The following is a 14,199-nucleotide window of genomic DNA, read 5'->3' on the forward strand; positions in this document are numbered from 1 at the left end:
CTTTTCGAGCAGGTAGCCAATGACCAAGAAGCCTTTCCCGCCCAGCATCTGCTCCTGCATGGCCACAGAGCTCTTCAGCAGTTCCACCAGGAAGGACAGGAGGGTAGCACTGCCAACACAAAACCACGCACCAATTGCTTTTTTTAGGGTGTGGGGGCGGGGGGGTTGTCTCCTTGAAAAGTTCAACATTTCCTTTTCTTTTTAGTAAAGTGCAATGTCAACGGTTGGTCTTCGGTTTCAGAAAATGGCCCTTTTTTGAGGGGGGGGGGGAGTGCTAATTGTCTTCCTTTTGAGAATGCGCAACATCGGTGGTTTATTTTTTATTTTGGAAAGTACAAAATCAAATGTCTTTTCAGAAAGTTTTTTGTGTACTCTTTCGGAAAAGGCGTCATCAAGAGTTTATTTCCTTTTGGTAAGTGCAACTTTTTTTTTTTTTTAATTCAGTTTTCTTTTGGCAATGTTTTTTTTTCAGAAAGCATCACATTAAGTGTTTGTTGACATCAAAAGTGATTTTTCTTTTTTAGGAAGTGCAACATCAACCGCCATCTTTCTTTTTTGTTGTTGTTTTTTTGCAAGTGCAATATCAATTGCGGGCGGCCCGGTAGTCCAGTGGTTAGCACGTCGGCTTCACAGTGCACAGGTACCGGGTTCGATTCCAGCTCCGGCCTCCCTGTGTGGAGTTTGCATGTTCTGCGTGGGTTTTCTCCGGGTGCTCCGGTTTCCTCCCACATTCCAAAAACATGCGTGCCAGGCTGATTGAACACTCTAAATTGTCCCCAAGTGTGAGTGTGAGTGCGAATGGTTGTTCGTTTCTGTGTGCCCTGCGATTGGCTGGCAACCGGTTCAGGGTGTCCCCCGCCTACTGCCCGAAGACAGCTGGGATAGGCTCCAGTACCCCCTGCGACGCTAGTGAGGATCAAGCGGTTAGGAAGATGAATGAATGAATGAATATCAATCGCCCGTTTTCTTTTGAGTAGAATGCTCATTTGTAAGACACCATCTGGGTTAGGAAACCAATCACCAGAAGGATGCTTGGTTCAATTCTTCCCACTTCCAGCGCCCATCGTCTCTCAAGTCTTCTGAACAAAACAAACCCGTCCGGAAAGACTCGATATGAATGCTGATCTGAGGGACTTTCTGGAAAGAGGCTGATGTTGCGCAGAAGGTCACCTTAAGGGGCTTCACGTGCGAGTAGAATGCAAGCGAGGAGCCACAAAAGGTCGGCTAAAGGCGCCTTGTCCATTGTTGCATTGATGCTTTTGGCTGAGCGACAGCGGCGGCGAGCGGCGCTCCGTCATCGGCTTTGCCGGGGCGTCCTCCGGTGGCCTCCGCTCAAGCGCAACAATACACAATCGCTCCGGCGCAGGCTGGCCCGGAGATGCGCTGCATGCATACAAAGTCGCGGCGCGGGAGTGTCGCCTCGTCTGTTTGCGCCGCGCCAAGTCGCTCGTTCGCTCCGATTAAAAAAAAAAAAAAAATCAAATAAAAATGATGCATTCAAAAAGGCAGGAGTCTTGTAAAAAGATGACCTCCAAGTGCAAGTCAAAGACGGAATGCCTCCGTGTCGTCTGCGTTTATCGCTCTCATGCTTTCTTGATGAGCAATTTTGTGTGCAGGATAAGGGCAAAAAAAAAAAAATAAATTCTCAGTTAACATTTTTAGCTGTGGATCGAAGGAGTTCAAACCAACAAGTTAGCCCGAGCAGTAAAAAAGGTTAAAAAAAAAGAAAAGAAAAGATACATGCGTGACGGTGCAGCAGTTTTGAATCCTTTGGCAATGCTCATCACCGCCACCAAGAGGACTGGAGTGGAACATCATGCATTTGACGAAGGCCACATCCACAAAAACACGGTCAAGTTGCACGAGGGGCAAATTGAACAAAATTGTCAATTGCAAATAGTTTCAGTGATTATCCCCAAAAAATACCCCCCCTCATACTGTACACAGTCGTGTGTTGTGGAAAGACTCCAAAGCGGCAGCGCCGGGTGGACACCGAGCAAAGATAAGAGACGACTTCAGAGGCGGAGCGCTTTGGCTCATGGGGGGCTCTCCGGCCAAACTGTTGGCGCCGGTGCCAACAGCCGGAGCTCTGATCCAAGAGCTCCGGCGCCATCCGCGGCTCGGCTTTGGAGTGACCGGATCAGGAGGACGACGGCTTGCGACGTTAACCGATGAGAGTCATCGACGCATGGAGTTACTTTGCGGAGCTGAGGTCCAGCGGAAAGTACAACTCGCTGTTTGATGTTATTCTGAAACTATTCATTCATTCATTCATCTTCCTAACCGCTTGATCCTCACTAGGGTCGCGGGGGGTGCCGGAGCCTATCCCAGCTGTCTCCGGGCAGTAGGCGGGGGACACCCTGAATCGGTTGCCAACCAATCGCAGGGCACACAGAAACGAACAACCATTCGCACTCACACTTAGGGACAATTTAGAGTGTTCAATCAGCCTGCCATGCATATTTTTGGAACGTGGGAGGAAACCGGAGCACCCGGAGAAAACCCACGCAGGCCCGGGGAGAACATGCAAACTCCACACAGGGAGGCCGGAGCTGGAATCGAACCCGGTACCTCTGCACTGTGAAGCCCACGTGCTAACCACTGGCTACCGGGCCGCCCTTATTCTGAAACTAAATCAAACAAATATTTGATGGCCAGGGTATCTGGTCGTTTTCATGTACGAAGGAGCTACGTGCGTGGAATTCGCTTTTTTTTTGTGTTTTTTTTTTTTAATTCACAAAGCGAGACCGTTAGCAGGTGTCACAATGCAAGCGCTCTGACGTTCTTGTTTCATAAGAAAGAATAACCGATGGCACTTAGCTTCCACTTGTTACACTCTGCCGGCCAAGCAATTTTGTGGCCACTGCGAGTTCCTGACTGCCAAAAAAGCACGCGTAACATTTTAGCTTGTTGGCGAGACTCCGATGTAACCCCCCCACCCCCACCTACCCCAGAAAGCATCAATTGTACTTTCACTTGTGGAGCTCACCAGACGCTGGTCTCCAATTGGCTTTCGTTCAAATGATGATAGTCCAGCTGAGCAAAGAGTGGGAAGAGAACCTGGATGCCTCCGATAGAGTGGATGGCCCGGTGGATGGAGTGAGTCACCGTGGCTTTTACATCCTGGGGGGGGGGAGAAAAAAAATAAAATAAATCACGACCAGAAGATATGATCTCCATCCGGGTGGAAATGGCTCTGATGGCAGCGCAAAGTGGCAAAATGGCTCCATGCCCGACGACTTCCCCGGTGCCGGACTCGTAAAGCGTGACGTTTTTTTGCAAGGAGTTGGAGTGACCTGAAGCATGAGCGCGTGGGGCGAGTGCACAAAGATGGAGCCGTGCTCCTTGGGGGACGACTCCAGACACAGCTGCGCATCGGTGGCTTGGGCGTTGTAGGCCAGCGCCACGGCGCTCGCCAGCTTGCCGTCGTACAACGCTCGCTTGTGATGCTCGGCCAGGTGGATGTCGCTCTCGGACTTGAACTTGAACGTGCTCTGGGGGGGGACGAAAGGAAACCAAACGGGGGGGTGAAATTAAAATATCCGTTTACCCAAAAGACGTGTTCTGGATTGCCGCGTGCCGATCGACTCGGCGACCGTTTGACAAATTGGGAAAAACGGGACAGCGCTTTGCTCCGCATCCTTAAATACTTTTAGACAAGCAAACAAAATATGGACTTTTATTATTTTATTTTTTTTAAATATAGCTTCGAGCAATGATGTAGGGGCACTAACACCTCCTTTTTCATGGCAGCGACTCAAAATGCTCATGTTCTCCTTGCCCCGCCCCCCTGATCTGGAGGTGGGGGGGGTGTGGGTGCGAGGTGATGATGAGCCCGTTGGATGTCGCTGTACGGATTCCGCATCCGATCAACATGGATATGATTTGCGCCGACTATGAAGATGTCTTCATTGGGCTCGGGGGGGGGGGCTCTTGTACAAATTCCCAAACTGGCATCAAAGCGCCCCTGAGGTTGCATCGCGAACGTTTTTCAGGCTTTGGTCACGTGACGTTCGTACTCTGACGTCAATTTCAGACAACAGTAGGCGGGTGGGGGGGGGGGCGGGGGGATCATGTCAAAATGGCAGCCAAGCTTGGGAACAGACCAAATTACGTTTCTGTCTTGAGGCACTCCTGTACTTTTTTTTTATGACTTTTATGACTTGAGCAAAGAAGTACTTCGTCACTTTGGCCTGAGCACCCCCCCCCAAAAAAAAATAAAGAAAACAACAAAAAATGCAGAGGATAGGTTCTAAAAAATCTTCAAATGAGTGAATTTGCAAATGCCAGACTGAAAAGATGCACGGCTTCACACAACATGCGAAGCATATGCAATGATACGGATCTGTCGCAGCATTTTATCTTTTTTTTATCTTCCTGGTTTTTATTTTTTGACGCGTTTCTCTTGCATTTTGGTCGGCATATTCTGCATTTAAAATTGTGTTTGCCACCTAAAAAAAAATTTGATTTCATATAGTGGAGATGATACAATAAAATAATCTGAAAACAAAGTGTGATCCTATTTGACAAATAACTTGATGTATTAAAAAAAAAAAAACAAATTAAAAAGTAACGGAAACTAATCTCATCTGAGACTATTTCAGAATTTTGTGCTTTAAGTGCCGCGATCAAGATGGAAAAAGAAGGCGTCGCCCGCGGCCCGCCGCCGAGTCTCTCGCATCTTTTTTCAAAAAAACGCGGCGACTGGCGACGCCCATCCATGTGTGGAAGTAATGAGCTCAGAAGCTGTGGCTGAAAAACAGCCGGAGGCATCGGAGCAGGCAGTCCATTGGCCACCGAGCCACCCCCCCCGCCGCCCCCCACAAAAAAAAACAAGACTCCAGAGTGTATTGAGTCACTTTCTGTCCTGTTGCCAGAGGCCACCGTTGATTGCGGAGGTTTATCCCCTGTGATGCACTCCAAGGGAAAGTTCACTTGACAAAGCCAAGAATTGAACACCAGTGAAAGGGGGGGTGTGTGGGGGGGAGGGGGGGGGGGGGGTTTAGTTGAACTGCCAAGCCGGCAAAAGAGGAAAAATCTCAGATGTGGTCCAACGAGGGCATCCTGCACAGACAATGCAGTGAAAAATATTTGCCTCCTTCCCGATTTCCGTGTTCTTAGCATACATATGCCAATTTAACCAAAAAAAAATAATCCAAACCTACCTGCCACTATGTGAAAAAAAAGTCCCCCCCCCCCCTGAAACTACGACTGAATTGTTTTATGAAAGTGCAATATTGTCCCCTTAAAAAAAAAAGCACCGTCAGTTGGAGGCAGGCAGTTTTAAAACAACCGACTAAGGCTATAGCTAGCCATGTCGTCTGCTAGCCAGAGGTTTAGCTGAACTGTGTTTGTTTACGAAGGAACAACTGACAGTGTGTTAAGATCAATTTGTGGAGTGAGGGTTGCGTTCATGCATGAGACAACTAAACCAGTCAACGTTGTTACAAAAGCACACATTGGAAAACGTCGCCCGCGGGGGGTTCAGCAAAGCAGAGACTCCTCAACCCTCGGCGAGACGGCCATTCAAATCGAGGCTACGCTACACACAAACAGCAGGACACCAGTGACACATTTATTTTTTATTTTTTTGTGGGGGTTTTTTGGCGGTCTAATTCGGCCCCCCCCCGCAAGGTCATCGTACCTTATAGCTCGGTCCGAGCTGATGGATGGCGAAGATCTGCGCCGGATTGAGAGCTTCGCCGAAAACGTAGACGGCTCCCAGCTGGCCGCAGAAGACTCGGTTGGCGTCGGCCGTCTCCGAGGAGCCCAGGAAGCACTTCTCGTAACTCTGGCGAGAGAGCGCAGGAGGAGACGTCGTTTCAAATATCGGGGCTTTTTTTGACTTTGAACACTTCATTTCCTTCCCCGAGCGACTCCCATTTCTTCATTCCTATTCTGACCAAAGGTCTGCCAACACTTTGACCTTAAAAAAAAAAAAAAAGATCAATGAAATGCTCCACGGTTGAGCTCGATTCCCGAAAGGACCAAAATCCATTTGAACAAATTAGGACTCTGCGTCGACGTTTGGGAAGTGGGGAATATTCCATTTCAAACACTTTCCGAGCGTGCCGTGATAACTTCCGTCACGTGATTCCGAGGAAATAAGAAAAGGATCATGACAGCGTGCTTGACTTGTTTTCTGAAAAATTGCTCGTTTTGATGAGCCAATGTTGTCTTATGCAAATGAGTGTGGCCTAAGCCCGCCCCCAATACGATTTTTGCCTTTTTTAGAAATGTGCTTTTTTTTTAGCCTGGGGCCAGAAAAAGTCGCTTGGACCAGCGATCGATGCGTTCGGAGGAAGTAGTACCTCGTCATGCAAATCAGCAACTGCTCACGCTTTCTACTGTTACGTCAATTAATGGGAATTATAATTCACCATCGAGAAAGTAAAAGGTGTCGACAGAGTTTTCATTCGTGGAGGCAGCACTTCATGATCAAGATGCCAAATTGCCCAAACACATATTAAGGGTCCAAGTAGGGAAGTTTAAAACGAGATGGGAAAAATGGGAGGAGTACAAAAAACAAATGAATGAGGGAATGACACCACAAATCGGGATAGGTCACTATAGATTACGGATATAAATCCAACATGAGGGACACCTCATTCATTCATCTTCCTAACCGCTTGATCCTCACTAGGTTCGCGGGGGGTGCTGAGCCCATCCCAGCTGTCTCCGGGCAGCAGGCGGGGGACACCCTGAATCGGTTGCCAGCCAATCGCAGGGCACACAGAGACGAACAACCATCCACACCCACACTCACACCTAGGGACAATTTAGAGTGTTCAATCAGCCTGCCACGCATATTTTTGGAATTTGGGAGGAAACCGGAGCACCCGGAGAAAACCCACGCAGGCCCGGGGAGAACATGCAAACTCCACACAGGGAGGCCGGAGCTGGAATCGAACCCGGTACCTGTGCACTGTGGAGCCGACGTGCTAACCACTGGACTACCGGGCCGCCCTGTTTTTTGTTTTTTTGTTTCCCTCCCCCCAAATAGTTTTGTATGTCATTTGTCGTTTCCTATGTTAAAGGGCCGTTACAGCCATGCATGGACGTTGTAGTGGAAACTAAACACGGGTGGAAATGAACGACGTCTTCTGTATTCATATGTTCAGATTTGTATGTGTGGTTGAATTAATAAAAATGCTAGTTACAAAAAAATAATAAAATTTAAAAAAAGCCAAATTGGCAGGGGGTCCTCGGTTTGGGGGTTACGTTACTACTGCGACCTAAACCGAATTTGCACTCAAGTCGAAATATTTGTTATTTACTTTGAATAGTCAGAAGGAAAAAAAAAAAAAAAAGAACGACTGTCCAAGCCGCATTAAAAAAATAGAAATAAATAATTTGTGATGTCTGTAGCTAATGCTTAGGAGGAGACCATCAAGCACGGCGATCATTTAAGCAATGTGCCGTGCCTGAGAGTGTAAGCGTGCAGCTGTTTATTCCTCATTGAAACATGCAAATGGACTGCAGAGTGGAAATCTTGCCCACTGGCCGCCGCCCCCCCCCCCCCCCGCCCCCACATGCGTTCATCCCTCATCCACTTCCCTCCAACATGTCTGTTCAGCATATGAATATTCAAGCTTGGGACCTGAATGGAAGACGCGTTTCTTCAAATGAAAACAAGAAAAATACGGGCAGGTCCGTGAAGCAAAATAGCAGTGCACTTGCATCGTTTGTGTTGACGTGCCAGGCCATGTCTCCGTAAGAAACCAGTTGGCCGTCGACGTAGCAACGGATCTCGCTGTTCCTCCAGCGGCTGTAGACGTGGACGATGCTGATCATGTACCACTGAGGGAGATAATCAGAGAAAATCGAGCTCGTTCAAACAGCCATCGCTGCATACTAAGTGCTGTACATGGAGCGATTTAACATGCACAATAAACAGTAAGACAAATCGGTAATAAAGGCGGTAGAAAGCACCAGACAGTAAAATCAAGAACAAAAAAAAACGTACCTCGAGGGACGTAACCAATCCGTACCTTAGAACGTGAGCTCATTGTAACCATTTCCAAAAAAAAAATAAAAAATGGCCGCCAACGATGTGTATAAATACCGTATTATACACATCATTGGCGGCCATTTTTTTTTTACACTTAGAGTTGTGAAAACATCAACATGTAATACAGTATAAAAAGAATTGACTCCTTGAGTTCTGTGATCTGCGCTGGATACATTGTCAAAAATGAAGATTTTCAAAGGAAATACATCTTGGTTTAAAAAAAAAAAAAAAAAAGGTCATCTGGCTGAAAAAAAGATGGGATTAAATTCACCTCGTGAAGAGGTCGCGAATGTGGATTTTCTTGGATGTTCTTTCCGAATAACAAGCGCCAATTGCGTTATGCGAGTAAACACGAAACAAGCAAGCGGAGTCTTAACATCGCTCTACAAACGATAACGCAAAACGATCAATGATGAGCTGATCTCTTGTCAGAACTCCCATTGTTGCTTTTTTGTTTTTTTTTCCATCTGCTCTGGAAACCAGCGAGGGCGCTGCAGAGAGGCGTCATTAGAAAAAAAAACAGCAAAAGCCGCACTCACCTTTCTCGGCTGGAAATCGTATTTGACGCAGTGCTGGAAGCCTTTCCCTTTGGATTTGAGAGACGTGACGATCAGACAGTTGCCGACGAAATGCGCAGAGTAGCCGATGCCTTTGCCGGTGCGGAAACTGGATGCACAAATGGACAATCGGATGTTTATGCTCGCTTCGGCATATCGTCACGTTGAAATAAATTCGGGAGCGGAACAAAAAAAGCAAAGCAAAGGTTTTGTTTGTTTGTTTTTTTTAATGCCACCGCTAACGCTTTGCCTCACATCGGGAGCATCGAGGACCGTTTTTGAGAAAGCAACCCCCCCGGGCTGCCTTTTGAAGTCAACACACTTTTCCTCTTGTTGACACGGTCGAGTTGCAAAGATTAGCTTGACATATCTCGCACTCTCTTGCCACCTGAATATAGAAGCGCCTGGCCAATATTCCTTCCTTTTACGCGGACCAAACCTCTTCGATGAAAATCTTTTCCATGAAACGTCCCTGATCCAGGTGAGGGTCCAGAGCAACCAAAGGACACGCCTACTTCATGGCTATCTATCTCGGACCAACATGCTATGACAGAATGTACATTGCAAGTCTGTTCATATTGCCCCCCCCCCCCCAAACACAGTGTGAGCTTTATCCTGCTAGAGAATGACCATTTCGACCTTGGCGAAACACAGCGTGTTCTCATAATCGACTCGGACGTGAGGTCAGGGGGTGGGTGGGGTTCCAAAAGGAAGTCGGTGACGGCGCTGCTCCGTTTGCAGGTCTCCCGAAAGCAGTGGGAACGGGACACTAAAGCGATCGGCATGATGGGGGGGGGAGGAAAAACATGAAAAGTGCAACTGGGAGAAAAAAACAATAGTGGATGGGCAAAATGGCGCCCGGTTGAGATCATCACGTTGAATTTGTTCTGTGACCAAGACCACCATCGCCATTTGAAACCGATCGCAACCAATGGTTGGCATGGATCCGTTCCCGCGTTCTCCCCAAAAAAGTTTTTCCATCTACCTTTTAGTCTAACAAATATCATCTTGGCTTTCAATAACGGAGTACCGCAAGGCGGTTTTTTATCGACACGGCACATTTGAGACACACGCAGGGCAACGAGCACTTCCAAACCCGGCAGTTCGCCACATTCAGGAGCAAAGTTCCCCGAGTTCCCGGCCACGAGTTAGTTCACGTTTGCGAGTCAAAGGGAAAAACCAAAAAAAATTGCTCACCAGTAGAGATAGGGCTTGTCCTTGCTCACGTTGATGTTGTTCAAGGGATCCCTCCTGAACCAGGTGTTGAACGTGAAGCCGTTCTGGTAAGGCCACTTGGCAATGGGAGGCAACGCGATGGCCTGCCGAGAGAAAAAGACGACGTTACCGCGGCGCCCCCTAGCTCCGTGTCAATGTCGTCTCCAAAAAGATGCCATGAAAGGGAAGCGAGATGGTTATTAGTTTGGGGATAGAATACATGAAAAGTACGTGGGCTTCACAGTGCAGAGGTACCGGGTTCGATTCCAGCTCCGGCCTCCCTGTGTGGAGTTTGCATGTTCTCCCCGGGCCTGCGTGGCTTTTCTCCGGGTGCTCCGGTTTCATCCCACATTCCAAAAACATGCGGGGCAGGCTGATTGGACGCTCTAAATTGTCCCTAGGTGTGAGTGTGAGTGTGAATGAATGATTGTTCGTCTCTGTGTGCCCTGCGATTGGCTGGCAACCGATTAAGGGTGTCCCCCACCTACTGCCCGAAGACAGCTGGGATAGGCTCCAGGACCCCCCGCAACCCTAGGGAGGATCAAGCGGCTCGGAAGATACATGAAAAGTCTTTCTTGAATAGAAAGCGTCTCAAAAGCACAGGCGGTATCGGTTGCTTGGTATCGCCATCGGCGAGTGTGGTAAGGAACATCCCGAAATGGTGCCACGAAACAGGGAGTGTCCTTTGAAATGATGAAACGGGCAAAATGTTTACTTAGCTCATAGAAACATTTATCTTCCGCCCCTGCGGCTGGTTTTCTGAAATAAATAACGCCTTCCCGCGTACAATAAATTTCATCTCCCTCCCGCTAAATGTGTATTAAGCGTTGAGCCGTCTTTAAATAAATCTCACCCTGGCTGGCGTTGTATTTATTATTCATACGAGAAAGAACGTGACAAACCGTTAAAATTAATGCGTCGCGGAAAGCCGGGATTTATTTGCTTAAAGACGGCAAATGATGAGACGTTTGTTGGATGGCGTAGCGCGCCGAACGAGCTTCCGTTTGCTGTCGGATAAACGGACCGTCATTGGGTAAAACGTGAATGAAAACGAAGAAGATTATTTGGGGAGTTTGACATGAAGTGACGAGATGCAAAGGCAAAAAGTGCGGCGCGACGACTTACAGCGGCACTGCGGCCGGGGAAGTTGAAAAAGGCGTCGGGTCCGTGTCGCCGGGGCGTGTGGTTGAGCACGGCCAGCATCTTGACGGCACGCCTGGGCTGCGTGGAAGAACGGGACGGCGGTGGATATGGCGGGGTGCACTCGGCGGCGGCGGCGGCGGCGGAGGCGGAGCTCGGCGTGACTCACCCACAGGCCGCCTTCCGCCTGCAGCATGCTGAAGAGGAGCTTGACCTCCCCCACCGTGATGCTGTAGCCGGCCAGCACGCCCAGCGTGTCCACCAGCAAGTCTTCAAAGGCCACAAAGCCACGCGGGTCAAATAACGCAAACGGCGAGAAGGCCTTGATTTTGCTTGTGGGGGTCGGGGGGGGGGGGGGGGGGGTGTATTTTTGACAAAATGTTTCAAAATGGATTTTCTAGTTTTGGCATGGCTGTCATTTAATACTTCTGGGTCAAAAGTATGTCCCAAGAGCTAGCTTCTGCAGCCGAGGATCGGACCGCCAAGGTCCCCGCCTTTGGCTGCCGCCCAGCTCGCATTGCACCCGACCCCTTTGACTCCTCCCACGGGTGGTGAGACCATGAGAAGGGGGACCCACGTTGCCTCTTCGGGCTGAGCCCGGCCGGGCCCCAGTGTAGGCCCGGCCACCAGGCGCTCGCCAACGAGCCCCACCTCCAGGCCTGGCTCCAGAGGGGGGGCCCCGGTGACCCGCGTCCGGGCAAGGGAAACTGCTCTCCCTTAGAGATAAGGTGAGAAGCTCGGTCATCCGGGAGGGGCTCCGAGTCAAGCCGCTTCTCCTCCACATCGAGAGGAGCCAGATGAGGTGGCTTGGGCATCTGATTCGGATGCCTCCTGAACGCCTCCCTGGTGAGGTGTTCCGGGCATGTCCCACCGGGAGGAGACCCCGAGGAAGACCCAGGACACGCTGGAGAGACTATGTCACCCAGCTGGCCTGGGAACGACTCGGGATCCCCCGGGGAGAGCTGGAAGAAGTAGCTAGGGAGAGAGAAGTCTGGGCTTCCCTGCTAAAGCTGTTGCCCCCGCGACCCGGCCCCGGATAATCGGTAGAAGATGGATGGATGGATGGGTCAAAAGTATTCCCCGCCCCCCCCCCCAAAAAAAAATCCATCCGTTTTCTCACATTCGTGAGTGCTTTTACACTCGGCAAGGACATTTGACAATATTTCCTTCCAATACGAACAGTTTGCTCATAGTTTAACATTTTCCCTACTTGAAACTAATAATTCTTTCTTCTCTCCTTCCGAAATCGAATGCTCTTATTTATTTTATTTTGGAGCTAATATTTTTTTCTGCCGAGTATTTCCAGACACGAAAGGAAAAAGCGACAGGCCGCACCTGCAATCATGTCATCCACCGAGCCGATCCGGAGCAGCAGCCGCCGGACGAGGCCCGCCTCGGTGCTCATCTGCAGGTTGCGCACGCTCTTGCGCAGCATGGCGGTCAGCACGTTCCAGATCTCCGCCTGGCAGGCGACGTCGCAGTGCTCCAGCAGAGCCGGCAGGCAGCCGATGCCGTCCGCCTCTTGAATGACAAAGTTGGCCTCCAGATCGAACTCGCCCGCCACCAACTGCACAGCGAGAGCGGCAGCGGCATTATGGAGCAACTGGAGACGCTTTCGTGGAGGATTGGCTAGACGCCAAAGTCACGTACGTGACAGTAATCCAACCGAGAGGTGACGAAGGCATGAACGACTCTTTCAAAGTGCTCCCGAAAAACGGAAAGACTTTACTTTCGCCCGACGTCTAAAATGATTTTCCATCTTTCTCCCGAGCAATCCATGTCATGTCACATCTTTTTCCAAACTACGGCGGTAGAAAAGGCAAAAGCCTTCAATTCAAGCTATGTACCCAACAAAACGCATCAAAGTTCTCCCGCTACCGTGTTTTGCGCTAGCTAATGACAGCTGCTAGCTACTGTCTCCAATGGTGAGAGATCCCCCCCCCCCCCCCATCAACCCCCCGCATAGCTTCTGGGAAACACTTGTCAACTGTTTAAGCTTCGACATTGAATAACTCGCATGAATTGAGGGCCGCTTTTTCCGGCATATGGTATCCCATCTCCCTGAAGTGAGGCGGCTAGTCATCATTTTCCCCTCCAAAAGGTTTGCTCAGAATTCAACCATCCGTGAAAATTAAATAGCCTCTTCTCGAATGAAAAGTGGCGCCACCCCCCCCCCTCCCCGCTTTTACTCACAAATAAAACAACAAATCAATAACGCAGTTCATCAAGTTCAACAAGCATGAAATGAGCCCAGCCCAAGACGCGCATGCTAGCTGCGCGCCCGCCCGCCCGCGCGAGCTCCGACAACAATAGATGGTCGGACAGCAAAGTGTGCGGGGTGCAAAACGGGCCTGAGCGCATGACGGTGATTGACAGCTTAATGGCAGACGTGGGATGAAAAGTCATCGGCGGATGGACACGGCTTCAAGGAGACGATAAGGTGGCGCTGTTGCTATTAAAACAGCGTTGCGATGAAATAGCCCGTTAAGAAAAGCCCGCGTTTGGCTACACTCTGGCCTTGTTATTTTGCCTCCCGACGCCGCATACTTAACCCCATTAGGGACGATTAACTCGTTCGATCGCAGCCGTTTTCACTGGAGCGACCTCCTCAATCCCAGCGTTTTACTGGATTTGGACTGATCTTGCAAGGCCCACAGAATATTTGGTTCTAATGATAGAAAACATGGAGCCTACGAAAAAATAAAGTTTGGACTCTCTTCTGTCAGCACAAAAAACATTTTTACATTCTTCAGCAATCGGCATTACAAAATGGCTGCGTTTCATGGAAATGGCGACTCCTGGGCAAAACACGGAGAAAAAGAGCTTTTTGTAAAAGCATGCATTTCAATCACGGGAGGCACCACTGCCACCTACTGGTCGCTTTTTTTTACATGATTTGCAACGCAAACGGCTTATAATAATAATAATAATAATAAATTTTATTTATAAGCGCCTTTCAAGACAGACTTCCCTCGTCTCTATGACGCAAAAAAAAGACTAAGACGTACAAGTACGTCCTTGGTAGGCGGGGCCTAATTTAAAAAAGACGTACAAGTATGTCTTGTGGAATGAAAGAGTTAAAGGGACGGTCCTTGCTAAGTGCATCATTTATTTTATTCATTCATTCATTCATTCATCTTCCGAGCCGCTTGATCCTCACTAGGGTCGCGGGGGGTGCTGGAGCCCATCCCAGCTGTCTTCGGGCAGTAGGCGGGGGACACCCTGAATCGGTTGCCAGCCAATCGCAGGGCACACAGAGACGAACAACCATTCGCA

At 49.2% G+C, this 14,199-nt stretch overlaps 1 protein-coding gene across 1 annotated transcript in view; it reads right to left on the minus strand.

Annotated features, from left to right (window-relative positions):
• The window catches only part of LOC127608540 (neurobeachin-like), a 160,371-nt gene that overhangs the window by 131,888 nt on the left and 14,284 nt on the right, over nt 1–14,199 (minus strand). The window contains exons 2-11 of the mRNA XM_052077661.1: nt 12,259–12,490; nt 11,093–11,193; nt 10,909–11,004; nt 9,766–9,887; nt 8,551–8,677; nt 7,681–7,800; nt 5,645–5,791; nt 3,297–3,494; nt 2,990–3,123; nt 1–109 (exon numbers count right to left, since the gene is read on the minus strand). Coding sequence (XP_051933621.1) covers nt 1–109; nt 2,990–3,123; nt 3,297–3,494; nt 5,645–5,791; nt 7,681–7,800; nt 8,551–8,677; nt 9,766–9,887; nt 10,909–11,004; nt 11,093–11,193; nt 12,259–12,490 — 1,386 coding nt within the window. The remainder of the gene's footprint in view (nt 110–2,989; nt 3,124–3,296; nt 3,495–5,644; nt 5,792–7,680; nt 7,801–8,550; nt 8,678–9,765; nt 9,888–10,908; nt 11,005–11,092; nt 11,194–12,258; nt 12,491–14,199) is intronic.

Source organism: Hippocampus zosterae, chromosome 10, assembly GCF_025434085.1.
Source record: "Hippocampus zosterae strain Florida chromosome 10, ASM2543408v3, whole genome shotgun sequence".
NCBI classification, from domain to species: Eukaryota; Metazoa; Chordata; class Actinopteri; order Syngnathiformes; family Syngnathidae; genus Hippocampus; species Hippocampus zosterae.